Source organism: Jaculus jaculus, chromosome 1 (genome assembly GCF_020740685.1).
Source record: "Jaculus jaculus isolate mJacJac1 chromosome 1, mJacJac1.mat.Y.cur, whole genome shotgun sequence".
In the NCBI taxonomy this organism is placed as follows: domain Eukaryota; kingdom Metazoa; phylum Chordata; class Mammalia; order Rodentia; family Dipodidae; genus Jaculus; species Jaculus jaculus.
In genome coordinates, this window is record NC_059102.1 from 95,897,567 (window position 1) to 95,925,345 (window position 27,779).

General features: G+C 39.7%; 1 protein-coding gene across 3 annotated transcripts in view; it reads left to right on the top strand.

The window, feature by feature from the left end:
• Positions 1-4,124, top strand: part of Ift74 (intraflagellar transport 74) — a 118,822-nt gene extending 114,698 nt beyond the window's left edge. For all 3 annotated transcript variants that reach the window (XM_045131578.1, XM_045131584.1, XM_045131590.1), the window contains exons 19-20: positions 2,034-2,094; positions 3,829-4,124. In XM_045131578.1, the coding sequence (XP_044987513.1) occupies positions 2,034-2,094; positions 3,829-3,947 (180 nt within the window). In that variant the 3' untranslated portion in view covers positions 3,948-4,124. The remainder of the gene's footprint in view (positions 1-2,033; positions 2,095-3,828) is intronic.
• The last annotated feature ends 23,655 nt before the right edge of the window (positions 4,125-27,779 follow it).

Genomic DNA, 27,779 nt, shown 5'->3' on the forward strand with positions numbered 1-27,779 from the left:
TGCATATTTTAAATTTACCTCTTAGTCTTTTATACAAACCAGATAGAATTATAAGTGAACTGTTGGATCTCCTCTCATTTCGGTAGATGCTTTAAGGTAGAAAACTGGACATACGTCATTCCTTAGAATCAACCAATAGCTACTTCATTTTTCCCCCTACATTAACTGCTAACCAGAAGTCATAAGCGACAGTGTTAAACATTTCTCTTGTTTTCATTGTCTTTTATGAATCCTAAGTGTCCCCATAGTTTATGACTTTTTTTTCTTTCATTCTATATTTTTTTTGTTTTGTTTTCAATATAGGCTCTAACTCAGGCTGACCTGGATTTCTCACTCTGTAATCCCAGGGTGACCTCAAATCCTCATATACTGAGCCTTGCAAGTATTGGGATTAAAGGCCAATAAATACCTTTAATCCTGGTAGAAACTAGCTTTTTTTTTTTTTAGAACTGCCCAATGGATTAAAGGCCAATAAATACCTTTAATCTTGGTAGAAACTATCTGGTTTTTTCTTTAGAACTGCCCAATGGACTTTTTTTTTAAATGTGTGCATGAGAGAGAGAGGGAGAGAGGGAAAAATATTTGTGTGCCAGGGCCTCTGGTCACTGTAATTGAACTCCAGATGCATGCACCACCTTGTGTGCATGCACAACCTTGCTTGCTTGTGTCATCTTGTACATCTGGCTTACATGGGACCTGGACTAACTAGCTTTTGATATCCATAATTTCATGCTATCAATTTTTAAGCATTTGTAAAGGGAAAAAAGTTTTTAAAAATTGTCATTCTCCATGGTGACTTTCAAGGCAAATCAGTAATGTAGATGTGTGATATAGAAGGAATGTGACCATCTGACATGGGTGGTTTTAATTTTATTGTTTGCATGGCACATAAGTCTATGCAGTATAAGAAGGCCACCTATTTTTATGAAACAAAGAGAAGAATATCTGGTACTTAACTTTGCAAAGGGTTATTAGAGATTCATGGCCAAAAGTACTTACTGCTTCCTGAAGGCCATATGACCTTCAGGGTCCTATTTGGGACAGACAGATCTGATTTAGTAAGTACTAGCTCACAGGCCATAGATTTCACATAATTAGCTATGATTCATTCTAGTATCCATATTTATCTCTTTGGAGGAAACAATGGGATTGGTGCTATATCAGGAGTCAACTTATGCCCTGAAAAGAAAATTTTAACTTGAGAGTAAAAAGGAACATTTTCATTGCTTTTCAGATATTTTATTCTTTAAACTAATTATCACCTCTGAAATATTCAGTTGGAGCATTATTTTAGTGTTTCATTTTTAGACAGCCTTTTGTTTAGGAAAAACTATGTACATCTTAATAGAAAGATTATAACCCAGAGTTACAGGTTAATTAAATCAGAAAAACAATTTAATTCTATAACAGTAAAATTGTCTTCTGAGGAAGCAACCATCAATATAATATCCACATTAGCTTCCTGTTGATGCAGAAATCATTGTAACAGTGCCAACTTTTTGCAGACTCTTACAATCTTCACACTGCAGCTCTGCTCTTATCTCAGCCTGTGAAATTACACAGGAAACTTAGCTCTGGAAGTAAGGAAGTTTTTCCTATATAGCTGAACCTTTGACAGTGCTGGAATATATATTACTTTTGTGGCATCAGACTCCTAGGATGCAGAGAGATTCCAGTTAGTTACCAGTTTTCTTTTTAAGTTTTTTTAAGAAAAGGAAAATCACAATTTGTTTTTCATTTGATATAGTCATTTGTATAATAAACATTTCAAATATTTTCCAATTGAATGTATAAATTAAAGTGTATTACAGAATTCAGCATGGTCTTATATGTATATGCTATTATTTAATCTTTCCTAAATTTAATTTATTCTAGCTTTCTTCAATAGGATGCATGGAGTTGATAAGACTTAAAATTGATGTTTTTCAATCCTTTTAAAAGGATATGTAATTATTTTGAGTATGAGCATCAGTTAGGATATGTAATCATTTTGAATATGAACATCAGTTAATGTTTTTCTTTTGTGCTTTCAGCTTACAAATTTGGAGAGAAAATGGCAGCACCATGAGCAAAATAATTTTGTGATGAAGGAATGTATCCTTTAAAATGGTGAAGAAGAATGTGACTAAGTTTTTATTTTTCGCTAAGAAAGATTTAAATTTAAAGATTCAAGTGAAATTCAGGTCACACATACTTATCAAATACCTAATATCTGCAAAAAACTGAACTAACTGTAGGGGGTGCCATAAAATAATAATGCTTATTTTCTACTGTGTGTGTGTGTGTGTGTGTCTGTGTTTTCAGGATAACTAACAGCTGATTTTGACAATTGCTAAAAGATAATAAGATTATAATATAGCATGGTGATTAAGTAAGTTTTGTTCAGAAGATCTCATTTAAAATTTTGATGCTACTAGTTATAAATTATGAATCTTGGGCAGTTATTGTAATGTAAGCCTCACTTTCATCTAAAAACAGTTAATATATCCTCATCGAGTTGCTAAGAGAGTAAAGATATGACAATATATGGATATCTGGGCAGCAAAGGGAGGTAAATTGGTAGAGTCATAAGAAATTTGGGTTTTGACACTTGCTCTGCAAGCTTGCTGGCCCACATTCAAGCTGGAGGTGAAGTTAAATGTGTTTTGTAATCCCAAAATGCCTACAGCAGTAAGAGGCAAAACCACGAGAATCCAAAGGCTTACTAACCAGTTAATTTGATGTTCCCAACAGCAAACAACAAGAGAGAACCTGTTTCAGTAAAGGTGGAAGGAGAGGACCGACACCCGGAGATTGATCTCTGACCACCGTATGCATATGGTAGCACATGAGCCCCCATACACACCATATACACATGCATGCATACACACATAGACTTAAAGAAATTTGGCCTTTGAATTTATTATGTTATACCCAATTCAGTTTCATCTTATTTTTTTCCAAGATGACACTACATCTCATTTTCTTGTGTATCTTTTTGTATAGGAAACAGCAGCTCTGAGGACATGGATTGTGCAGTTATATCAAATATCCCTCCAGAATTTTTTGTCTTTTCCCTTCTGTTCTTAGACTCATTCAAAGACATCTGTCCTCAAGAGAACAAGACACTACCTCAATGGTAGCATATGTTCCCCTTTAGGTGCTGCTGAACTTGACCATGGGTAGCATGCACCTCAGCTTACCTCCCAATAAGATTCTTTGAAGACTGTATTACGGGTGGTAGTATTAACTCAGTTTAAAAGCCAGACTCAATATTGACAAAAAACTTAAAAGTCTATAAACCTGCCCAAAACTCTGTGTGGCATTCTAGAGAATATAGTTTTTCTGAATATTAGATTGTTCTGCGCCCAGAATTATATTGAGATGTTTGACATATGATTAATACCATAGTTACATGTTACTATTGTACTTGATTTGTTTTAAACAATTTTTACTTAGCTCTTTAAGTTTTATATTTGTCTATTAAGGTAACATTTCACACACACACACACACACACACACACCCACATTCCGGTTACCCAGTGAGTTTAATTAGGATTGCTTCAGAGCATGGTGGGGGTTAGTTACTGGAGCATGAGCAACTTAGTAGTGTCTGTACCACTGAAGAAAATGTCTATTCTCCAGCAAGCATTAACTGCTCCTATGGGAGGGGTAGGGCCTTGTGAGTCATCCAAACTACCATTGTAGTTTTAAAATTTAGTATTCTACTTGTGTGTGCTCTTTTGTCCTATATACATATAAGAAGAAAATTACTAATAAGATTTAGTTTTTTTCCTGAGTTACAGATTAATACTGTTACTGAAAATGTTTCTTAACTCATGTAATCAGTCATAGCAACCAAGAGTCAAGAGAGTGATTACCAGCCAATAATTAAAAATGTAGTGAAGCAGATTGCAGAGTACAATAAAACCATCATGGATGATCTACATAACACTGGTAGAAACTGAGTCTGAATCAACTGTTAATCTCCATAGAAGTATCTTCAAGCTGACTAAAAGTAAAATAGTTAACCTTTGAAGAGTTATACCCCAAATTTTTGAATGCCATGATTTTCGTGTCCTCTTTGTAAAGTAATGTATTTTAAGTAGTATATTTGTTCAATAAAAAGTTTTCATTTAAGAAGATATTATCTGTTTGTGGTATTTGTATTTATTTTGTAGGAATATAAGTGCTTCAAAGAACTAAGAGCTAAAGAAGTAAAAGTGACCATTAAGATTCAGTTATAAGTTGGGCATGGTGGCGCACGCCTTTAATCCCAGCACTTGGAAGGCAGAAGTAGGAGAATCGCCATGAGTTCGAGGCCACTCTGAGACTACATAGTGAATTCCAGGTCAGCCTGGGTCAGAGTGAGACTTTACCTTGAAAAACCACACACACAAAAAAGATTCAGCTATATATCTTTTGGATATTTGCATTTCTTCTTTTGAGAAATGTCTACTTCATTGGCCCATTTATTGATTGGCAGATTTGAGCCTAATCTATACATTACTTTTGTTAATGTAGCTATTTTTATAATACTAATTCTGCCAGTCCAATAGCATGGAAGTTCCCCATTCTGTCTTTGTTGTCTGGTGTTTGCATTTATTTCTTTTTTCAATGCCTTAGTGTTCTTTATAGAAATCTTCTACATACTTGATGAGAGTTACTTTATTTGGGGGTGGGATATTGTAAATGAAATGTTTTTCCAAATTTCTTTCTCAGCAAGTTCATTACTGAAATATATGAAAGCTACTGACATTTGGCTGATGATTTTGTATACTGCAGCTTGCTAAAAGTGTTTATTGAATCTTAAGAATTTCCTGCTAGAGACTATACTGTTTCAAGTATAGAATTGTATCTGCAAACAGGAATCATTCACTTCTGTTTTTCCTAATTTAATCTTTCTTGTCTTACTGCTCTACCTAAAACTTCAAGTGCTATATTGAATAAGAGTGAAGATAGTGTGCACCCTTGTCTTTTATCAGATTTTAGAGGAAATATTTTCAGTTTTTTCCAATTTAATACAATGTTGGCTGTAGGTTTGTCATATATAGCCTTTATTATTTCAGATATGTTTCATCTATTTGTAATTTCTCTAGGACTTTTTTTTTAATCTTGAAGGCAAGTTGAACTCTACAAGTGGCCAACAAATAAAATAGAAAAGTACACGGGGGAGATTTAAGTAGGAAGTGGATGAGAGGAAAGAGTCAGGGTAATGTTAATCCAAACTAGGGACATAGGAAAAAGCTATATGGAGACCTACTACCTTTAAGGTAACTTAAAATATAATTTAAAGTAAAGTGTTTGATGAAGGTACCCTAGATAGGTAGATACCCCTAGATGGGTAGATAAAAGCTGAATCCAAAACTAGTGAGTTATTAAATGAAAATTCCAGTGTCGGGTGAGCTGCCTCCCTGTAAATTGGTGATAAGAGAGGTCACAGAGACCTCTAAAACAATCCAGAGACACTGCATTGCTCTTGATTGCCTACCACGAGTAGATTTTAAGTCTCTGTTGCTGAAGATACCATATGCTTTTGTTGCAGAGCATAGAGAAATCAAGCTAGAACTGAGCTGGAAGCTTTCTACCTGCTTGATACCTTTTTTAGTTTTTATGATGCTATGCAGGAGAAAAGCCATCAAGTCTTACCCACCTGTGGACCCTGTATGTTCCACAATTTATCAGCCAGGCAAGATGTGTCCAGTGGTGCAATAGTGGCATAACTATTATGAGGTAACCAGTCACCTTCTGATTGGATTTGAGACCTACTACATAGGAGAGAATTCATGTTGGACTGTAACCTGGTCAGAAGTCTAAGTAAGGAGGTAATAGGCCATGGGGTGGTGGTTGCACTTACTATACTATTTAGTAGACATGTTGTCAAACTGCCTTCTTTATATTTAGACCCATAGGTTAGTGCTACTCACATCTTTGATCAGAGAAACTTCTTTTACCAAAGGCAGAAGTTAATACAGAGATGCATAGCTATCTAAAGTGCTAAGAAATGATTGTATGCTCAGCCCTAAATGAGACATCCATATTAGCTCTTCCAAGGATAGAAAGAAAGAGCCAAAAGGTAGGGAGGAATGCTGTGGAACTCTGTCTTCTGGATATGACATGGCTGTTATACTCATGAATTCACAGCAGCTATGCTTTCCTACACAAGACTGAGCCCATCAACCTTTCATCATGGATGGGAGTGGATCAGGAGGCCTCAGGCCTTCCAGAGGAGTTACTGGCAACTAATGGTTTCTGGGAGAGAGTCACGTTTTTCTAGCTACAGATAAGTTGTCTATGCTCCATGAGAGGTCTACTGAAGCAGCACTCTTACTCATCTTGCCAATTCCTCTCTGGTTTTATCTGAGCCCTGGCTGATTGTGAAGGGTGGTTTATCTCCTCAGCTCTCACCACCTTCTGAAAAACAGATTCTCCAAAGGAGACTGAGGAGACCAGCTTTTGATCCTTTTTGCGTATCTGTAACCCCCATGATCTAGACATGCCAGGGAAAAGAAGATTTAGTATTTACAACCCCATCACACATACTAACTGAGATTGTCTGGGCTAGACCTCTGGCTAGAGCCTCCCCAAATTGGTAGTTGCTGGGGGATAAGGATGGAGACTCAGCATTGTTAGAATCACTGGCTTCCTTGATCCTGGAGGACCTCTGTGAGGCGCTGACTGGGTCACCAGGCTTTCGACTGGTCATAGGGACTGGGTCGAGAAGGCTGTGTGGTCCGTGGTTACTCTCCTCATGTCTAGGCTCTTCCTGCTAAGATGGGGGCCAGTGGGGTTGGGGGGATGGCAGTAGTAGCAGTGGCTGCTGCTGCTTTCTTTTTGATCTTGTGGCTGTTGTAATTGCCCTAAGTTCTAAGGTAATTTAAAAGAAGTTTTGATAACCTCCATATAGAAACACTATGTACCATGATCATAATCCCTTTCCACACCTTGTTTTGTACCCCCTTCCCTATTACCCTCCACTGAATCCCTTCTTTTCAACTAGTCCCTGGTCTATTTTGATGTCATCATTTTTCCTCTGCTATTATACAGGTCTTGTATAAGTAGCATCAGCCACTGTGAGGTCATGATGCTAAAGCGATTTTGTGTCTGAAAGACCGTGTTACAAAGTACTACTTCCCTTCCTTTGGCTCTTACTTCCTACTTCCTCTTCCTCATTGGTCCCTGAGCTTTGGAGCATGTGATAGAGATATCTCACTTAGTTCCACTGTTTTCTTCTTAGCACTTTGATGAATTTTGTGTCTCCATGGTGGTCACCACCATCTGAAAAGAGAAGCTTCTGTAACCAAAAGTGAGAGTAGCAATAATATATGGGTCTAAATATAAGTATTCAGAGGGCAGTTTAGTGGGTATAATATATCTTTGTAGCTAATGTTGTAGTTACTTTTGCATTGCTAGAAAAAAAAAAAAAAACACCCAGTCAAATGCAGCTTATGGAAGGAAAGGATTTATTTTGGCTAACAAGTCTGGAGGGGAAGCTTCATGATGGCAGGAAAAAGATGGAGAGCAGAAGCTAGACATCACCTTGCCACAGCAGGTAGAACACTGCAGTATGAACTGAGCCCTGGCAAGGGAGATCTAACTAAACATCTCCAGTTCTGCCCCCAGAAACATACCCCCTCTAGCAAGGCTCTAACTCCTCCCCCTCAAATTACCACCAGCAGAGGACCAAACATTCAGAACACATTGGGGGACATCTAATTCAAACCATCACATTCTGTCTATGGCCCCTCAAAACTGATGATCACCGATGATGTAAAATGCAGTGCATTCAGTACAACTTTAAAAGTTTCTATAGTTTTTTTTTTGTTGTTGTTGTTTGTTTGTTTCTCAAGGTAGGGTTTCATTCTAGTGTAGGCTGACCTGGAATTCACTATGTAGTCTCAAGGTGTCCTCAAACTCACAGCAATCCTCCTACCTCTGCTTCCCGAGTGTTGGGATTAAAGGCGTGTGTCAACATGCCTGGCTGTTTGTTTTTTAATTAGCACCAACATTTCAAACATCCCCATTGTCCAAGGTCTCTGCAAACCTGTAAAACCAAAAACACAATGGTACAGAGTAAACATTCACCCTAAAAATGATGGCATTGCAAGAAGAGATTGAATCAATGGAAGAGCTAAAACAAGGTAAATATCAAATCCTATAGCTCCAAGTTTGACACCTATAATCAGTGATAAAGAAGTGTCTGGGCTTCTAATTCCACCCCTCCAGCTGGGTTTCTCACAGTCCAGGAAAAAATACCAAGCTGGCAGCTCTCTTTGGCAGCCATTCTACCACCCTGGCATCTCTGAACTACTGAGGTCTTCATTGCAACTAACAGTTCATCCTCATAGCTCCATTACGTCTCCATGCAGAAATTCCTATAATCCTAACTTGCACCACCGAGTGGCCATTTCCAAAAAGCAAACCTTGTTGCAAATTCAATTGCCCTTTCTTTCCTGTCTTTTTTATATTTCCATAGTACAGGTGGGCAACCACATTTACTCATCCTGGGACTAAAGCTGACTTTAAAGAGCAGGTAAACACCTACAGTATTCTTTTAGGCTCCAAAAGAATCATTCTTGCTGTCCCAAGGCAGAACACGTTCCCCAATCTCAGATGGATCTCAAATCTACCACTTCTTCCTGTTCCATATCCTTCTGCTCACATCAGTCCATTTCTTTTAAATCCATTCCTCTTAAATTCTTAGGACATAGGCTGAATGCAACAAACCTCTCACACAATCTGCTTTTAGAAAAGCTCAGTCGGAGGACTTCCAGTTAAGATGGCGGCGTAGGTACCACGCCAAAGCAGTCTAGGGGGGAAAAAAGACCAAAAAAAAAAAAAAAAAACTCAGCAAAATACACACTTTTACTAAAAAGTGAGGTGTGTAGGAAATTGAAGCAGCAGCAGAGAAGTAGAAAAGATCCAGAGCATCCAGAGTCCGCAGAGGCCGGCAAAAGCGGCCCTGGCAGCTCCGCCAACTGCGGCGGTGGCGGCAGCGCAACAGAAAGCGGCCAGACTCGGCTCCAGCTGCAGGAAAAGCCAGGTGCGGGAGCTTCCCCTCACACCGTGCTCTCCGCAACTCAGGAAACGTGAAGGGAGAGCGGCAGTGAGCAACAGAGGAGCAGACCACGAGGTAGTAGAACACGTGGAGCAGCGAGAGAACCAGAGCAGCTGTGGCTCCCTCCCCTCCCCCACCACCTGAGCCCAGCTTCAGCAAACAGAGCAGCGGTCCCAGGACCCAGCCACGGCAACTTGGGCCGACAGCGGGACCCAAGCAGGAGCAGAGTTCGGCAGCAACATCAGCGGCTCTGGCACCGGTAACAGCAGCCCCAGCAATAGGAGCTCCAGTTGCGGCAGCAGCGGCAGACCCAGCAGCAGCAGACCCAGGAGCAGCAGCAGCGGTAGATCCCACAGCAGCAGCTTCAGTGGCAGCAGCGGCAGTGGACACAGCAGCAGCAGCTTCAGCAGCAGTGGTGGCTCCAGCAGTGGCAGCTACAGCAGCAGCAGAGGCAGCAGCAGCAGGCCCAGCAGCAGCAGCTTCAGCAGCAGTGGCTACAGACCCAGCAGAGGCAGCTTTAGCAGCAGCAGTTCCAGCAGCAGGTGTGCGGATCTGCAGGACCACACTTGCCAGGCTCAGTTTTCCCTGCAGGAAAAGCCAGTGCCCAGCTCCAGAACAGCAGCCCGACGACCCAGGCAGCAACTTGACTGAGACCAAAATCATCCAAGGTAACTGGGATTGCACCAGGGAAGGGTCTCACTTGGTCACAAGCTGACTTGGATCCCTCAACAGACCAGAAATCTTAACCTCTTTGTTGATAGAGGATCTGATCATTATAATAACTACTCTTGCATACATACTTGGGGCTGTTTTTGATTGAATGTGTACAGTGTTTAGTTAAATTTTAGAATCTACCTGTATTTTATTCCATGCAGCCTACTTGAATACTCCCATAGCAGGGAAACTCAACCCCTAGGAACACCTTTGTAGATACTCTTGAGAGTCTTAAGAGCCACACCTAACACCTTAAGCTCCTACCCTGAAAATATAACATCAAATCAATTGATACAGCTAAGAATACCCAGCTAGCTAGAAAATCCAAGCATTAACTTAATCCAAGATGCAAAAATATATACATTATAACACAAGAAACACTAAAAAGCAAGACGATATAAATCCACGTAAAAGTATTAATGCATCAGAAATGTCCTCCAGTGAGAACAAGTTAGAGGAAATGCCTGAGAAAGAGTTCAAAAGAATGATTATAAATATGTTCAAAGAGGTAAAAGAACAAATCAAAAGAATCAAAGAAGAAATCAAAGAGGAAATCAAAGGAATCAAAGAAGACGCAGGACACCAATTTAATGAAATAAAGAAGGCAATACAAGACACAAATAAGGAAATAGAAATAATAAAGAAAAACCAGTCAGAATTACTAGCAATGAACAACACAGTTAATGAAATAAAAAACTCTGTAGAAAATCTCACCAGTAGGATGAATGAGGGAGAGGACAGAATATCTAAGCTAGAAGACCAGGTGGCAGATCTAATACAGTCCAATAAAGAGAAAGACAAGGGCTGGAGAGGTGGTTTAGCAGTTAAGCGCTTGCCTGTGAAGCCTAAGGATCCCAGTTCGAGGCTCGGTTCCCCAGGTCCCACGTTAGCCAGATGCACAAGGGGGCGCACGCGTCTGGAGTTCGTTTGCAGAGGCTGGAAGCCCTGGTGCGCCCATTCTCTGTCTCTCCCTCTAACTGTCTTTCTCTCTGTGTCTGTCGCTCTCAAATAAATAAATAAATAATTTTTAAAAATATTTTTAAAAAAGAGAAAGACAAACTTACAGAAAAGTATGAGTGAGAAAAGCTCAGTCGGCCAGGTGTGGTGGCACACACTTTTAATCCCAGCACTTGGTAGGCAGAGGTAGGAGGATTGCTGTGAGCTCAAGGCCACCCTAAGACTACATATTGAATTTCAAGGTAGTGTAGGCTAGAATGAGACCCTACCTTACCTTAAAAAAACAAAACAAAAAAAAAAAAAAACTCAAGTCTGGACAAAGCTCTTTCTTCCTCTCAAGCCAAGCCTGCACAGTACACAGTTCTTAGGTTTTCAACTTGAACCAAAATAGCCCATCAAACTCTTCTTACAACATTGCAGGGTGTCTCAGGCCAAGATTTAAAATTCTTCCATATTTTTACACAAATCAGTTCCAAAAGGCCAAAAGCCACACAGTCAGGTTTCTAGCAGTAATGATCCCACTCTTTTGGTACCAATTTTCTGTTGTAGCTACCTTTGCATTGCTGGGAAAAAACACCTGGCCAAAAGCCTCTTATGAAAGGAAAGGGGAATTTTAAAAAATACTTTATTTATTTATTTGAGAGAGAGAGAGAGATATACAGAAATAGGTAGACAGACAGAATGGGCGTGCCAGGGCTTCCAGCCACTGCAAACGAACTCCAGACTTGTGTGCCCCCTTGTGCATCTGGCTAACGTGGGTCCTGGGGAATCGAGCCTCTAACCAGGGTCCTTAGGCTTCACAGGCAAGTGTTTAACCACTAAGCCATCTCTCCAGCCCGAAAGGAATTATTTTGACTTACAGTCTGAAGGGGGAGATTCATGATGGCAGAGCAGAGGCTGGACATCACCTCCTTGCCACACCAGCTAGAAAACAGCAACTAGCAAGGGAAAGCTGACTATACTGCTTTTAAAACCACCAACCTACCTCCTCCAGCAAGGCTCTGCATCCCAAATTGCCACTGGCTGGAGACCAAACATTCAGAACATCTGATTCAAACCACCATAGCTAAACAACAGTAGTAGTTCCCCTACCCTTGGGTTTATCGCCTCCCCAGTCATAGCCTTTGATTGTGTTGTCAGTACCAGCCATGAATTCCTTCCTGTGGAGAGGTCATTGAATCCAATCAGATAGCAATTGGTTTCCCCATAGCATATATGCTACTATTTCACTAGTTGGCACATTTGGCCTATATGGTCAGGTGGGAAGGGCCCACTCATGACATTTTTCCCCCAACAGGCTGGGTATCACTGTCCAGCACCATGATGGCTAGTCAACAGAGAGGAAACTTCCAACTAAGTTATCTACCATTTTCAACCCCCACAGACAACTTATGCCTAAACTATTTAATTTATTTATTTTGGTTTTTCAAAGTAGGGTCTCACTTTTATCTCAGGCTGACCTGGAATTCACTATGTAGTCTCAGGGTGGCCTCAAACTCACAGTGATCTTACCTCTGCCTCCCTAGTGCTGGGATTAAAGGTGTGCACCACCATGCCTGGCTAAACTCTTTATTTTTTATTTATTTATTTATTTTGGTTTTTTGAGGTAGGGTCTCACTCTAGCCCAGGCTGACCAAGAATTCACTATGTAGTTTCAGGGTGGCCTCAAATTCACAGTGATCTTCTTACCTCTGCCTCCCTAGTGCTGGGATTACAGGTGTGTGCCACCATGTCCCGCTAAACTCTTTATTTTTTACTTATTTATTTTGGTTTTTCAAGGTAGGGTCTCACTCTAGCCCAGGCTGACCAGGAATTCACTGTGGAGTCTCAGGGTGGCCTTGAACTCACAGCAGTCCTCCTACCTCTGCTTCCTGAGTGCTGGGATTAAAGGCATGTGCCACCACACCAGCTAAACTTTTTATTTTTTAACATATGTATTTTTTAGCTAGAAAAGAAGTAAGTTTCCATAGATGTCCTTATTCATAATATCTTTAATTTTGACTAATCCTATTCCACTCCCTGTTCTCTTTTATTCCCTCTCTTGACCCCAATTAGACAGTTCCATCTCCAGTATTCTACCCCTCAGTTTAACTTACCTACTATACCCTCTCAGTAAGCCCTTCTCTCCCTCATGGCTCCTTTCTAGCTTCCTGGCCTCTATCACTGACTTTTACTCCACTCATATACAAATCTAAAGCTAGGGTCTATATATAAGAGAGTACTATTTTTTTTTTTCTTCGAGTTAGGGTCTTGCCCTAGCCCAGGCTGACCTGGAATTCACTATGTGGTCTCAGGGTGGCCTCGAACTCATGGTGATCCTCCTACCTCTGCCTTCTGAGTTCTGGGATTAAAGGCATGGGCTACCATGCCCGGCTAAGAGAATACTTTAAAAAGAAATTATTTATGAAAGAGAGAGAGAGAGTGGAGAGTGGGTGTGCCAGGGCCTCTAGCCACCACAAACGAACTCCAGACACATGTGCCACCTTCTGCATCTGGTTTTACATGGATACTGGGGAATCAAACCTGTTTCTCTCTCTCTCTCTCTCTCTCTCTCTCTCTCTGTCTGTCACACACACACACACACATACACACACGTGTTTAATTATAACAATAGGAAGCTTGGCAGGAAAAAAAAGTTCTTGAAAAAAGAGCGAGGTTCCCAACTTCCATCCTAACTTATTCATATATGATATTTGAGGAATATAACAGCAGGATTTCTTTAAGCGAAAGCATGTTTTATTAGGGAAATTCTCACTAATGTCTCTTCCTTCCTCTCAGAGCCTTTCAACAAATGCAACAAGAATATTCTCTTTGCTGGGATGGAAATGGAGGTTAAAATCTGCATGAACAGCTCTTCCTCATTGAGTAACATCACTCAGTGAGTTCCATTGCTGTTAAAATAACACCTTGGAAGTCACATGGAAAGAAGCTGCAGACTGAACAAACACGTTAAATTGTTTTACTAATGAAGATCAACATGGGAAAGCTAGCAAGTCTATTTTTCCCATCCTTATCTTTTATCAATAAATAAACATAAGTTTTTTTTTTTTTTATGGAATCTTATTGTTTTACCTAGGCTGGTCTGGAACTCACAATCCTACAGTCTCAGCCTCCCCAATGCTGTGATTACGGGTGAACATCATCACCTGAAACACCTGAACGTGACTTTCTGATATTCTTTGGACTAACTGTGGTGATCCATACTCTAGTCTCATTTAAAGTGATATTCAGTACAGAATTAGAATGTTAGACTGTGGGATACTGGTCTTGACACTAGAGAGAAAAGGCCAGTTAGTAGTAGTTCAAAGCCCCTGTCCAGTTTCTCTAGGATGCTTTCCTTTTGCTACAAGTTCAACATAAATAACCTTGACAATGCACCTCATCTTTTTTTGTTTTGTTTTGGTTTGGTTTTGGTTTTTTGATGTAGGGTCTTGCTCTAGCCTGGACTGACTTGGAATTCACTATGCAGTCTCAGGGTGGCCTCGAACTCACAGTGATCCTTCTACCTCTGCCTCCTGAGTGCTTATTTTTCCTGACATAGTCTCACTCTGTTGACCAAATTTGCAATTCTCCAGCTTTAGTCTCCTGGGTGTTGAGTGCTGTTAGAATGATAGGTGTACAGTACCATACCTGACTCATTTTGTTTTAAAAAATAAAAAGCAGACTTAATTCCAACTAAACATTTTTGAGGGTTTAATTAGTGTGCAGGATGTGTTTTCTTCCAAATCAGAAAAAAAATATGATTTAAAAATATTCTATTTGAAAATATTTATCAACTGGGCATGGTGGTACACACCTTTAGTCTCAGCACTCAGGAGGCAGAGGGAGGAGGATCATTGTGAGTTCAAGGCCAGCCCTGCAACTACAGAGTGAGTTCCAGGTCAGCCTGGGTTAGAGTGAGACCCTACCTTGAACCCCTGCCCAATACTCTTTATCTGAAAGTATTCATTGTAGAGTTATATAAAAGTTTAATATTGCTAATTTTAGATGGTCTTAAATGATACTGCCTTGGTGTCTCCTCTCATAATGTATTTAAGTGAAATGTGCTCTAAGAAGCCTTATTGTGTGATGAACAGGGATACCTGTGACTCAACCTACTTGGTAACTATGGCTTTCTTTGTGGTCATTTTCTCTGCCTTCCTATGATTGAAGTGATTACATGTAAATGAGAATTTATATCACAGGAGGGACAATAATTCCCCTCAGAAAGTCCAATATACCAGAGAGTTTGGAAGAAGCATGAGTCAGAAGTTACCTGTAACCTAAAAGAAATTCAGATATACCAAATAGACCTTTATAAGAAAAGAAAATGGCAAATGAGGCTTATAAAATTAACTATGTTTTTTTTTTCTTTTTAAAAAAAAAATCTTTTTAGGCCTGGAGAGATGGTTTAGCAGTTAGGGTACTTGCCTGCAAAGCCTAAGAACCCATGTTTGACTCTTCAGATTCCATGTAAGCTAGATGCACAAGGTGATGCAAGTGTGCAAGGTTGCACATGTGTACAAGGTGGCACCCACATCTGGAGTTTGATTACAGTGGCTGGAGGCCCTGGTGTGCTAATTCTCTCTCTCTCTTTCACTCATTAAAAAAAGAGGGTGGCAGTCTGTTGGGCTTGCCTCAAAAAAAAAAAATCTTTTTATACAATGGCATTCTTGGGTTGAGGAAAGGTCTGAGTGGGTAAGAGTGCCTGCTGTGAAAGCATGAGGACCTGAGTTAAATTCCCAGTACCCATGTAAAAAACCACACATGCCTATCCCCAGTCCTGTGAGGTGTAGAGAGAGGAGAGTCCTTGGGGCTTGATTGTCTGCCTGTCTAACTGAAAACTTTAGCTACAGGTTCAATGACTCTGTCTCAGTGAAACAATGCAGAGTTTGGGGAATGTATGTGGTCACACATGTGTGCATACAGTATATCTATACACACTACAACACACATTCTGGACACACATACCAAAAGATAAAAAAATAAAAATAATTGGAAAAATCCTAGTGGTCTTACCATGATAGCAATATGATTATACCAGGGGAGAAATGCTGACTTTAATAAAATTCATTAAGGTTTTATTTGCAGAAGGTGAAAAAGGAACTACTTCATGTCAGCAGTTTAAGATTAGAAGACAATAGCTAGGCTTACTAAGATGAAATACCTTATTTTCCATGTCCAGTGTGACATGAAGGTGAAAATGTTTGATAAATTAAAATCTGAATTATTTTGTCAAAAATATAGTTCATTTAAAACATGTTTCTCAGACTTTAGTTTCTTGTTAAAATGAACTTTCCCTTAGTACCAATGCCACCTCCATCCACCTTCTTCACCCCTAACCCCCACTTCCCACCAAGGACAAAGCAGAGACCTTGTGTCTGAGGATTAGGGGAAATGGTTAAGAAGAGGGAAAACACACACACACACACAAACTTGCTTGTCCAGTTTTGCCAACTTCCCATGTAGCCTGCAGAGAAAAGCAAGGATCCCTTGGGAGGAAATAACAAAAATGCTAGTGGTAGATGGAAGGATGAAGCCGGCTGGTATGCGTTGGAGTCACTGCTTTGATCATGTCACTTACACTCTTGTCCTTCACTCATTGTGGTTATCAGAAAGGCAATTGGTGGTCCCCTTCTGAGGGCCTCCACTAGCTGGCTTCCCTTTCTTGCCAGGAATAGCAAAGTCAGTAGTTCAGTTGCCTTTTTCCCTAAAGTACACATGATCACAAGAGGTATTCTTTATTTGTTTGTTTGTTTTGTTTTTGAGGTAGGGTGTCACTCTGGCTCAGGCTGACCTGGTATTCACTATGTAGTCTCAGGGTGGTCTTGAATTCATGGTGATCCTCCTACCTCTCCCTTGCAAGTGCTGGGATTAGAGGCATGTGCCACCATGCCTGGCTTCATGATCACAAGAGGTATTCTAAGAAACCAAGACAGCTAAGGATTCTTGACCAGTCAAGGCACTCAGAAAGGAGTAACAAGGGAGCAATTCCCTTACAAAACCCCTTAACACTCCACAGTGCTCCTGAAATATAAAAGATTCCAGAAAAAAATACCTAAAATTTCTGTCCAGTATCTTTGATTAAGCATACATTACATGTCTACTGCAGAGTTGCCTAACCACACACTCAGATTTGTCAGCCTTTAAATACCCAAGATCTTTTATGATGTCGTTGTGGACTGCTGTCCACCTTCTTCACTTACAGCCTCAGTCAGCATGGCACTGACCAAGATATCTATGTCATAGTTTTTGTTTTTTTCAGAGTTAGAATATCAACTGGTGAGAATAATTTTTAAAAGAGTATATTGGGACTGGAGAGATGGCTTAGCAGTTAAGGTGCTTGCCTGCAAAGCCTAAGGACTCATGTTCAAGTCTCCAGGTCCCAGGTAAGCCAGATGCACAATGTAATGCAAGTGTGCAAGGTCGTACATGCACACAAGTTGCATGCATCTTGAGTTCAGTTACAGTGGCTGGAGACCCTGGTGCACCAATTCTCTCTCTCATTCTCTTTCTCTCTCACACACACAGAAAAAATAAGAGAAAAAAGAATATATCAAACTGGTTGTCTGAGATTCTGTACTGAGCTATTGTATTATTATAGTGTGCTTGCATTTTCTGAAATTGTAATGTGAACAAGAAAACCATTTCCAAATGAAGATTGGAGAGGAGGTTTTGCACAAAAACAATGTGCTACAATAAGGGGAATATTCCCTAAAATATGAGGCTTAGCTTGTAGAGTGTTTATTTGGCATGCAGGTGGCTCTGGGTTTGATCCCCAACATTGCATAAACCAAATGTGGTGGTAGAAACCTACAATCCAAGCACTGGGAAGGAAATGAGGCAGGAGAATAAGAAATTCAAGGTCATTCTGAGCTATACAGGAAATGTGAAGCCAGTAAGAGAGAGAGAGAGAGATCAAGATCGCTGGGTTTTGACAAGGTTTTGAATAGGTAAGACCCATTATCTTTAATTTTTTGAATTAATTTGCATGTCTGCACATGTACATGCACACCAGCATCTCTTGCCACTGCAAACCAAAGCCCATCTTGCTTTACGTGGGTGGCTGTGGAATTTGAATCTAGGCTGATAGGCTTCGCAATAAGTGTCTTTAGCCACTGAGCAGTCTCCCCAGCCCCCTTTCCCTATCTTCTAGTAGTCTGACTTTTTCCTACCCAAGCATAACATCAGGGTTAGAAATTTCTGTAATCTTTCTTCATTGGAACAGAAGATTTCCCACACTCGTTAGAAGACATACAACTATCTGTATTGTTGAAGCTAGTCCCTCACTTTGCATGGTTCTTTCCTTTACCTCAGAAATCCTCTACCTGGACACTAGTATTGAATGTAGTATGTGCAAAGGTTTTGAGTCTAAGAAGCATCTCTGTTGCTCAAGGACTTTGGGCTAGTCATCCAGTGTCCCTGAGACACTGTCTAGTCACAGGACTAGCTTGAACTTACTATGTATGAAATTGCACTGAAATATTCAGTGCTATATAGACACTGCCATCCCCAGTGTCCACACGCAAGCATCTGCACCACGACCTGTTCTTCCTCTCAGAAACATGTCTTAGGAGCATAGTTTCTAAGTTCCTGCCTTAAGCAAAAGCATATTCACTGGTGCATATCAAATTCATTCCACATTCTTTAGGAGTCTTACTCTTCATTGTCTTTTTCCTACAGCTTTAGCATTTCCTCTGAACACATTCACCTCTCCATTAATTTCTCATTCAGAGTTCTTAAAAGATCGTCTGTCTTAAATCTCATTCTCTTTCCCTAACACTGCTTTTTTACCTGTATGAAATTTCTCTTATTAACATAACCAATAATATATTAATATCTAAAATTATTAGAGTGTCTTTATTTCAATATAATTTCCAAGTAATGTTTAACATTATTAACCATTCCTTTCTTTTTTAATTTTTTAAAAAAATTTATTTATTTATTTATTTGACAGAGAAAGAGGGGAGAGGAGAGAGAGAGAATGGGCGCACCAGAGCCTCCAGCCACTGCAAACGAACTCCAGATGTGTGTGCCCCTTGTGCATCTGGCTAACATGGGTCCTGGGGAATTGAACCTGGGTCTTTGGCTTTTCAGGCATTTAAATGCCTTAATGGCTAAACCATCCCTCTAGCCTTCCTTTAAAAAAAAACTTTAAAAAGTATTTGATAGAGAAAGAGAGAAAAAAATGAGAATGGGTATGCCAGAGCCTCTTGCCTCTGCAAATGAACCCCAGACACATGTGCTACTTTTTATAGCTGTCTCTCTGTGGGAACTGAGGAATTGATCCTAGACCTGCAAGCTTTGTAAGTAAGCAACTTTAACTACTGAATCATTTCTCCAGCCCCCTTATAAAACTTTTTATTGAAAGCTTCCATAAACATAAACAATATACCATGATCATAATCCCCTTTAACCACCCTCTCTTTTACGCCTCCCTGTAGTCAGCTTCATGTTGCTGGCAGAAAACACCTGACCAAGAGCAGCTTGTGGGAGGAAATGGTTTATTTTGGCAGACAGACTCAAGATGGGAACTCCAAGATGGCAGGGGAAATTGATGGCATGAGCAGAGGGGTGGATATCACCTACTGGCCAACATCAGATGGAAAAACAGTAGCAGAAGAGTGTGCTGAACACTGACAAGGGGAAGCTGGCTATAACATTCATAAGCCAGCCACCAACAATACATAGCCTCCAGGAGGCTCCAATTCCCAAATTGTTACCAGCTGGGGACCCAACATTCGGAGCACATAAGTATATGGAAAACATCCGAATCAAACCTCCACACCCCCTTTCCATTGAATCCCTTCTTTCCAACTCATCTCTCTTTTATTTGGATGTGATCACTTATTTTTTCCTATCATGCAGGTCTTGTATAGGTAGTGTCAGCCATTGTGAGGTCATGAATATCACGGCTACTTTGTGTCTGGAAGACAGTATTGTAAGCACTCCTCCCCCTCTTTTGGCTCTTTTTTTTCCAATATTTTATTTTATTTTATTCATTTAAGAGAGAGAAAATGGGTATGTCAGGGTCTCCAGCCACTGAAAACGAACTCCAGATGCATGTACCACCTTATGCATTCAGCTTACATGGGTCCTGGTGATCGAACTGGGAATTTTTATCTCTAACACTTGTCTGGACGGTCTTTTTCATTTCGTCCTGTCTTCTTCAATATCATTTTTGATTTTACACAAAATAGTGGGTATTTCCTTTTTCTCAGCTTGAGCTATGATTGGCTCTACAATTTCTGGCTTGTGGAGCAGAATTTCTATCTTAGTCCTCTTCTCATACCTAGGTAATTTTTGTTGAACTATTTTTTGTTTGTTTGTTTTTCTCTATTCTGACTGCAGCTTAAGCTCCTTCCTCTCTGTACACTTTTGCCTCCACCCTTCCTTGAGGTGGCACATTTTGTGGCAAGACTAAATACAAATTTCACATAATTCTTTCTGAAGTACCAGCTACAGGAATTTGCACTGTGTATTTTTGAGGTTAGGGTTTCCAATTTTCTTTCAGCCAATCTGAGTATTCTTTTTGCAAGCCAATTTCCCATATGGTGGTTGCTTATGCCTAAGTGCCGTGGGTCCACTTCAGCTACTCAGTCTTAGGATGGTTAAGCCCATGCCATCATAGGAGTCTGGCCTCTCATCCAGGGTGGTCCTGCACCAATGCCCGATATTAGGAGTACAGTGCCATCTAACTGACACTTGTGTCTTTGTGGTGTCCGTGCACTTCCCTGGGTGATGCTCATACATTTTGCTTCTTTCTGAGTGACTGGCACCATCTTCATGCAGATCCCAGAACCTGATTTTAGGACTACAGCACCATTTCTGGCTGACACCTGTGCGTTGGGAAGGTCGCGATGGAGGGGCAATGAGTATAACCCCTTCAGGAAGTTGGCCTGTCGCTGGGGTAGTGGTTTGCCTTACATCAATTGCATTGTGAGAAGTGTATAATTTAGTTTCACCTTTGGGTTTAGTTTGAATTTAGTTACAGAATCCTGCCAACTATGCCAGCTGTCACTAGCATGGAATTAAGTAGTTAAGAGGTGGATTATGTTCATTTAATTGCCACACTTTATTCACTCTTCACACATGTTAATTAGGTCAATTCCCCTATCCTATGCTCTCACTCATAGTCTAGCCCTGAGGCAGCTTACCTGCAATGGCACTTGGTCTGTGGGCAGTGTCTGGGTCAGCCCTCCTCTGTCTCTCCATTCTGCCTCTGACTCTGGCTGGGGTTTCCCATGGGCTGCTCCTTCCCCTCACAGTGGGTATCAACACAAAGAGTCTGTCTGTCTGAGTTGAGTGACAGTGTTCTGACCTTTTGCTGGGGATTTTATCCATATTTTCTCCTCAGTCACTAGCTGCTGATAGCCACCTTAGGGTTAGCCCATTCACATATGCCCAGCTGGTCTCTGGTTGCCATGGTGGTATCATCATTGCTAGGTGAGTGCCTCCATTTTTTGGTTTATTATTACTAGTACTTCTAATATTAAGTGCTTGCCTGCGAAGCCTAAGGGCCCATGTTCTACTCTCCAGATCCCATATAAACCAGATGCATAAAGGTGAGGCAAGTGCAAGGTCACATATGCTCCCTAGGTGGAGTTTGATTGCAGTGGCTGAGGCCCTGGCATGACAATTCTTTCTCTCTCTGTGTCCCTCTCTACAAAATAAAAATACAAAAAAGATATGCAAAGTACCTAATTCTGCGTGGGGTTCCTAAAGTGTGCTGTGTGGTGTGGCTTTTTGCTCTTTGAGTTTGGTATTGTAAGAGCAGGCCAACTTCTGTCATTATGGAACTTCCCCTGGATCTGTAAGCTTCAAATAAATATCCCTTCCTTCATAACTGTCTGGTCGGGAGGTTCATTTAGTGACTGAAGCTGTCTGCTACAGCCCCTTTCTAGCTTACTGGCTTCTGCTACTGACTTTAACTCACATAGAAATGTAAACATTTGTAGCTAGAATCCACATATGAGAGAGAATATGTGCCATTTGGCTTCTCTAGGCCTGCATTGCCTCACTTAGTATAATCCTTTCCAGAGCCATCCATTTTCCTGCAAATTTCACTTTTTTTTTTTTTTAACCACTGAATAGAACTCTACTACATAAATTTCCCACCTGCTCATTATCTGTTCATCAGTTTAAGGACATGTAGGCTGGTTCCATTTCTTAGCTACTATGAGTAGAGCCACAGGAAACATGGATGAACAAGTATCTCTAAGGTAGTGGGTAGAGTCCTTAGGATATATTCCTAGGAGTGGTATATCTAGGCCATATGGTGAATGTATTTTTAGCTGTATCAGGAACCTCCACACTAATTTCCATAATGGCTGTACCAGTTTACATTACGAACAACAGTGTAGAAGGGTTCCTCTTTTTCCATATCTTCACCAGCATTTATTATCATTTGTTTTTTGATGATAGCCATTCTGACAAGAATGACATCAGGGCTGGAGAGGTATCTTAGTTTTTAAGGCACTTGCCTGTGAAGCCTAAGAACCTAGGTTTGATTCCCCAGGACCCACATAAGCCAGATGCACAGGTGGCGCATGAGTCTGGAGTTCGTTTGTAGTGGCTGGAGACCCTGGAGGGCCTATTCTCTCTAGCTGCCTCTTTCTATCTCTCTTCTCCAATAAATAAATAAATATTTTTAAAAAGAGTAAGATGTACCCTCAAAGTAGTTTTAATTTGCATTTCCCTGATGGCTAAGGATGTAGAACATGGTTTTAGTTGTTTATAGATCTTCTATATTTCTTCTTGTGAGAACTATATTTAGTTCTATATCCCATTTTGTGAATGGATTATTTGATGTCTTATTATTTAGTTTTTTGAGTTGCCTGTGTACCCTGGATATTAATCCTTGGTCAGATGTATAGCTGGCAAAGATTTTCTTCCATCTTGTAGGTCTCCTCTTTGCTCTATTCACAGTGTTCTTTGCCGTACAAAAGCTTTTTAATTTCATGAGGTCCCAATTGTTGATAAGTGGTTTTACTCCTGAGCAACTGAGGTTATAGTCAGAAAATTGTTGCCTCTGCCAATATATTGAAGGGTTTTCCCCACTTTTCCCTCTAGCAGTTTCAGAGTTTCACATCTTATATTAAGGGTTCTTTTTATCCATTTGGACTTGATTCTTGTGCACGAAGAGAGACAAGGATCTATTTTCATCCTTCTACATATAGATATCCTGTTTTCCCAGCACTGTTTGTTAAAGAGGCTGTCTTTTCTCCAATGAATGATTTTGGCATTTTTGTCAAAAAGCACGTGGCTGGATTTACATCTGGGTCCTCTATTCTGTTCCATTAATCTGTCTGTTTTGTGCTAGTACTATGTTGTTTTTGTTATATGGCTCTGGAATAGAGCTTATGGTGATACCTCCAGCCTTATTTTGTTGCTCAGAATTATTATGGCTATTTGAATTTTTTTGCTCTTCCAAATGAATTTTAGGATTGTTTTTTCTATTTCAGTGAAAAATGCCATTGGAATTTTGATGAGGATTGCATTAAATGTGTAGATTGCTTTTGGTAACATTGCCATTTTCACAATACTGATTTTTCTAATCCAAGAACATAGGATGCTTTATCATTTCCTACTGTCTTCTGCAATTTCTCTCTTGAGTGTTTTAAAATTTTTATTGTTGAGATCCATTACTTCCTTGGTTAGATTTATTCCAAGGTACTTTATTTTTTTGAGGCAATTACGAATGGAAGTGTTTCCCTGATTTCATCCTCGGCATGTTTGTTGTTAGTATATAGGAAGACTATTGATTTGTGTGTGTTTATTTTGTATTTTGCGATGTTTCTAAAAGTGTTTATTAGCTCTAACAATTTGCTGGTAGAGTTTTTAGGGTCTTTTATGTATAGAATCATATCATCTGCAAACAGTGATAATTTGATCTCTTCCTTTACAATTTGTATTCCTTTTATGAGTGTTTCTTGCCTTATTGCTGTAGCTAAGACTTCTAGTACTATAGTAAATAAAAGTTGGGACAGTGGACACCTTTGTCTTGTTCTAATTTTAGTGGGAAAGTTTCAAGTTTTTCCCCATTTAGTATTATATTGGCTATAGGTTTGTCATAAATAGCCTTTATCATAATTATGTTGAGATATGTTCCTTCTATTCCCAGTTTCTATAGGACTTTTTTTGTTTGTTTGTTTGAGGTAGGGTTTCACCCTAGCTCAGGCTGACCTGGAATTCACTGTGTAGTCTCAGGGTGGCCTTGAACTCATGGAAATCCTCCTATCTTTGCCTCCCAAGTGCTGGGATTAAAGGCGTGCACCACCATGCGTGGCTTCTGTAGGACTATTACCATGAAGAGATGTTGGATTTTGTCAAATGCCTTTTCTGCATCTATTAAAATGATCATGTGATTTAATTTTTTTTTAAAGATATAGTTTTAAACATTTTATTTATCTATTTTATTTATTTATTTGAGACAGAGAGAGGGACAGAGAGAGTGAGAATGGGCACGCCAGGGCCTCCAGCCACTGCAAATGAACTCTAGACACATTCTCCATTAAGTGCATCTAGCTTATGTGGGACCTGGAAAATTGAACTTGGGTCCTAAGGTCTCACAGGCATTTGCCTTAACTGCTAAGCCATCTCTCCAGCACTGATCATGTGATTTTTATTGTTCAGTCCATTTATATAGTGTATTATATTTATCAATTTGTGTATGTTGAGCCACTCTTGCCTCTCTGGAATAAAACCTACCTGATCAGGGTGAACGATCTTTTTGATATATTCTTGTCTTCTGTTTGTCAGTATTTTGTTGAAAATTTTTGCATTTATTTTCATGGGGGAGATTGGTCTATAATTTTTTTTAAATTTTTGGTTATTTACATTTATTTATTTAAGAGTGACAGAGAAAGAGGCAGAGAACGAGAGAGAGAGAGAGAGAGAGAGAGAGAGAGAGAGAGAGAGAGAGAGAGAATGGGCACACCAAAGCCTCCAGCCACTGCAAACGAACTCCAGACTCATGTGCTCACTTGTGCATCTGGCTAACGTGGGTCCTCGGGAATCAAGCCTTGAACCAAGGTCCTTAGGCTTCACAGGCAAGCACTTAACTACTAAGCCATCTTTTTAGCCCTGGTCTATACTTTTTGTTCTGTCTTTGTTTGTTTCTGGTAGCAAGGTCATGCTGCCTTAGTAGAAGGTGTTTGTTAGTATTTCTTCCTTTTATATTTTATGGAAAAGTTTGAGAAGCATTGGTGTTGGTTCTTCTGTGATGGTCTGGTAGAATTTAATTGTGAATCTATTTGGGTCTGGACTTTTTAAAGTTAGGAGTTTTTTCTTTAATTTTATTTATTTATTTATTTTGGTTTTTTGAGGTAGGGTTTCACTCTAGCTCAGGCTGACCTGGAATTCACTATGTAGTTTCAGGGTGGCTTTAAGCTCACGGTGATCCTCCTACCTCTGCCTTCCAAGTGCTGGGATTAAAGGCATGCACCACTATGCCTGGCAGGGAGATTTTTTTATAGCTGCTTTGATCTTGGTGCTTGTTATAGGTCTCTTTAAATGGCTTGTTTCTGCTTGATTTAATTTTGGTAGGCCGTAGGTTTTGGTATAATATGTTTTCACTATCATTTGATTCTATGAATTCTTTTATTTCCCTTTTGATTTATTCAATGACCATCACCATCATCATTCAGCAGTGTACTATTTAGTTTCAATGATTTTATGTATGCTCCATAGTTTTTCTTGTTGTTGATTTGTAGTTTAATCCCATTGTGATCAGAGAGAGTACATAGAGTTATTTCTGTTTTCCTGTATTTGCTAAGATTTGCTTTCTGTCCTAATACGTGGTCTATTTTAGAAAATGTTCCATGTGCTGCTGAAAATAATGCATATTCTGCAGCATTTGGGTTGAATGTTTTGTAGATATCTGTTAAGTCCATTGGTTCTATGATATCATTTAATCCAGATGCTTCTCTATTTATTTTTTGCTGTGATGACCTGTCAACTTATGAGAATGAGGTGTTGAAGTCACTCATTACAATTGTTCTTGGTGTTATCTGTGACCTCAAGTCTAGTAGTGTTTGATGAAATTGGGAACATCCATGTTAGGTGCATACATGTTTAGAATTGTAATGTCCACCTATTAAACTGTTCCTTTACTCAATATAAAGTGACATTCTTTATCTTTCCTAACTAATGCTGGCTTGAAATCTATCCTGTAAGACATTATGATATCAACATCTGCTTGTTTCCTAGGCCCATTTGCTTAAAATGCAATTTTTACATCCTTTCACCCTGTGAGAGTGTCTGTCTTTCATGTAGAGGTGAATTTCTTAGAGGCAACAAACAGAAGGATCCTGCCTTTGAGTCCAGTCTGCAAGTTTGTGTCCTTTGATGGGGGTATTGAGGCCATTGATGTTAAGAATTATGACTGAAAGGTATATATTTATTCTTTCCATTCTGCTTGCTTTGTAGTACTTCGTGTTTTTCTTTTACTCTTGTGTTGCAGTCAGGTTCGCATTGCTGGCAGAAATCACCTGACCAAGAGCAGCTTCTGGAAAAAAAGGATTATTTTGGCTCACAGACTTGAGGGGAAGCTCCATGATGGCAGGGGAAACCAATGACATGAGCAGAGGGTGCACATCACTTCCTGGCCAACATCAGGTGGACAATAGGAACAGGAGAGTGTATCAAACACTGGCAAGGGGACCTAGCATTCAGAATACCTAAGTTTATGGGGGACACCTGAATCAAGCCACCATTATTGTTTGAATATGGTTTATTATTTCTATTTTCTCATGTGTGTGCTTTTCTTTCTCTTTAGTGTTAAGGATCTCTTCAATATATTCTGTAGAGCTGGCCTAGTAGTCATATATTCCTTTAGCCTGTTTTTATTATGGAAAGTCCTTATTTCCCCATAAATTATGATAAATAGCTTTGTTGGATATTGTATTCTTGGTTGACAGTTGTTAACTTTCAGAACATGGAATACATAATTCCAAGCCCTTTTTAAAGTTTGTGTTAAGTAATCTGCTATTATTATCTGCTATTATCTATTAATCTGCTATTAAAATATTATCTATATCTATATATATACTTTTTTCTTTTTGCTTTTTTGAGGTAGGGTCTCACTGTAGTCAGGCTGAGCTGGAAATTACTCTGTTGTCTCAGGGTGGCCTCGAACACATGGCAATCCTCCTACCTCTGCCTCCTAAGTGCTGGGATTAAAGGCATGTGCCACCATGCCCGGCTATCTGCTATTATCTTGATGGGCTTGCCTTTATTTATTTTTACTTTTTTGTTTATTTTTATTTATTTATTTAAGAATGACAGAGAAAAAGAGGCAGAGAGAGAGAGAGAGAGAGAATGGGTGCGCCAGGACCTTCAGCCACTGCAAACGAACTCCAGACGTGTGTGCCCCCAGAATCGAGCCTTGAACCAGGCTCCTTAGGATTCACAGGAAAGCGCTTAACAGCTAAGCCATCTCTCCAGTCCTGGGCTTGCCTTTATAAGTGACTTGATATTGCTCTCTAACTGCTTTTAGTATATTTAGTTTGGTTTGTATGTTTAGTAGTTAATTATAACATGGTGAGGAGAGGTTCTTTCCTGGTTTAGTCTGTTTGGTATTCTAAATGTTTCCTGTATCTGCATTAGCATCTCTGTTCCTATCTGGGGGAAATTTTCTTCTATTATTTTGTTGCAAATACTTACTTATTATGCCTTTGGAGTGAAATTCTTTTCCATCTAGTATATTCTGAATTCTTATGTTTGATCTCTTCATAATGTCCCAAATATCTTGAAATTCCATTCATACCTTTCTATTAGTTTGTCTTTCTCTTTATTGGCCATGTTGTCTTCTAGTTTTGATATTCTGTCCTCTCCTTGACCAATTCTATTGGTTAGACTTTCTACAAAGTTTTTTTTTTTTTTAATTTTTATTAACATTTTTCATGATTATAAAACATATCCCATGGTAATTCCCTCCCTCCCCACCCCCACACTTTCCCGTTTGAAATTCCATTCTCCATCATATTACCTCCCCATTACAATCATTGTAATTACATATATACAATATCAACCTATTAAGTATCCTCCTCCCTTCTTTTCTCCACCCTTTATGTCTCCTTTTCAACTTACT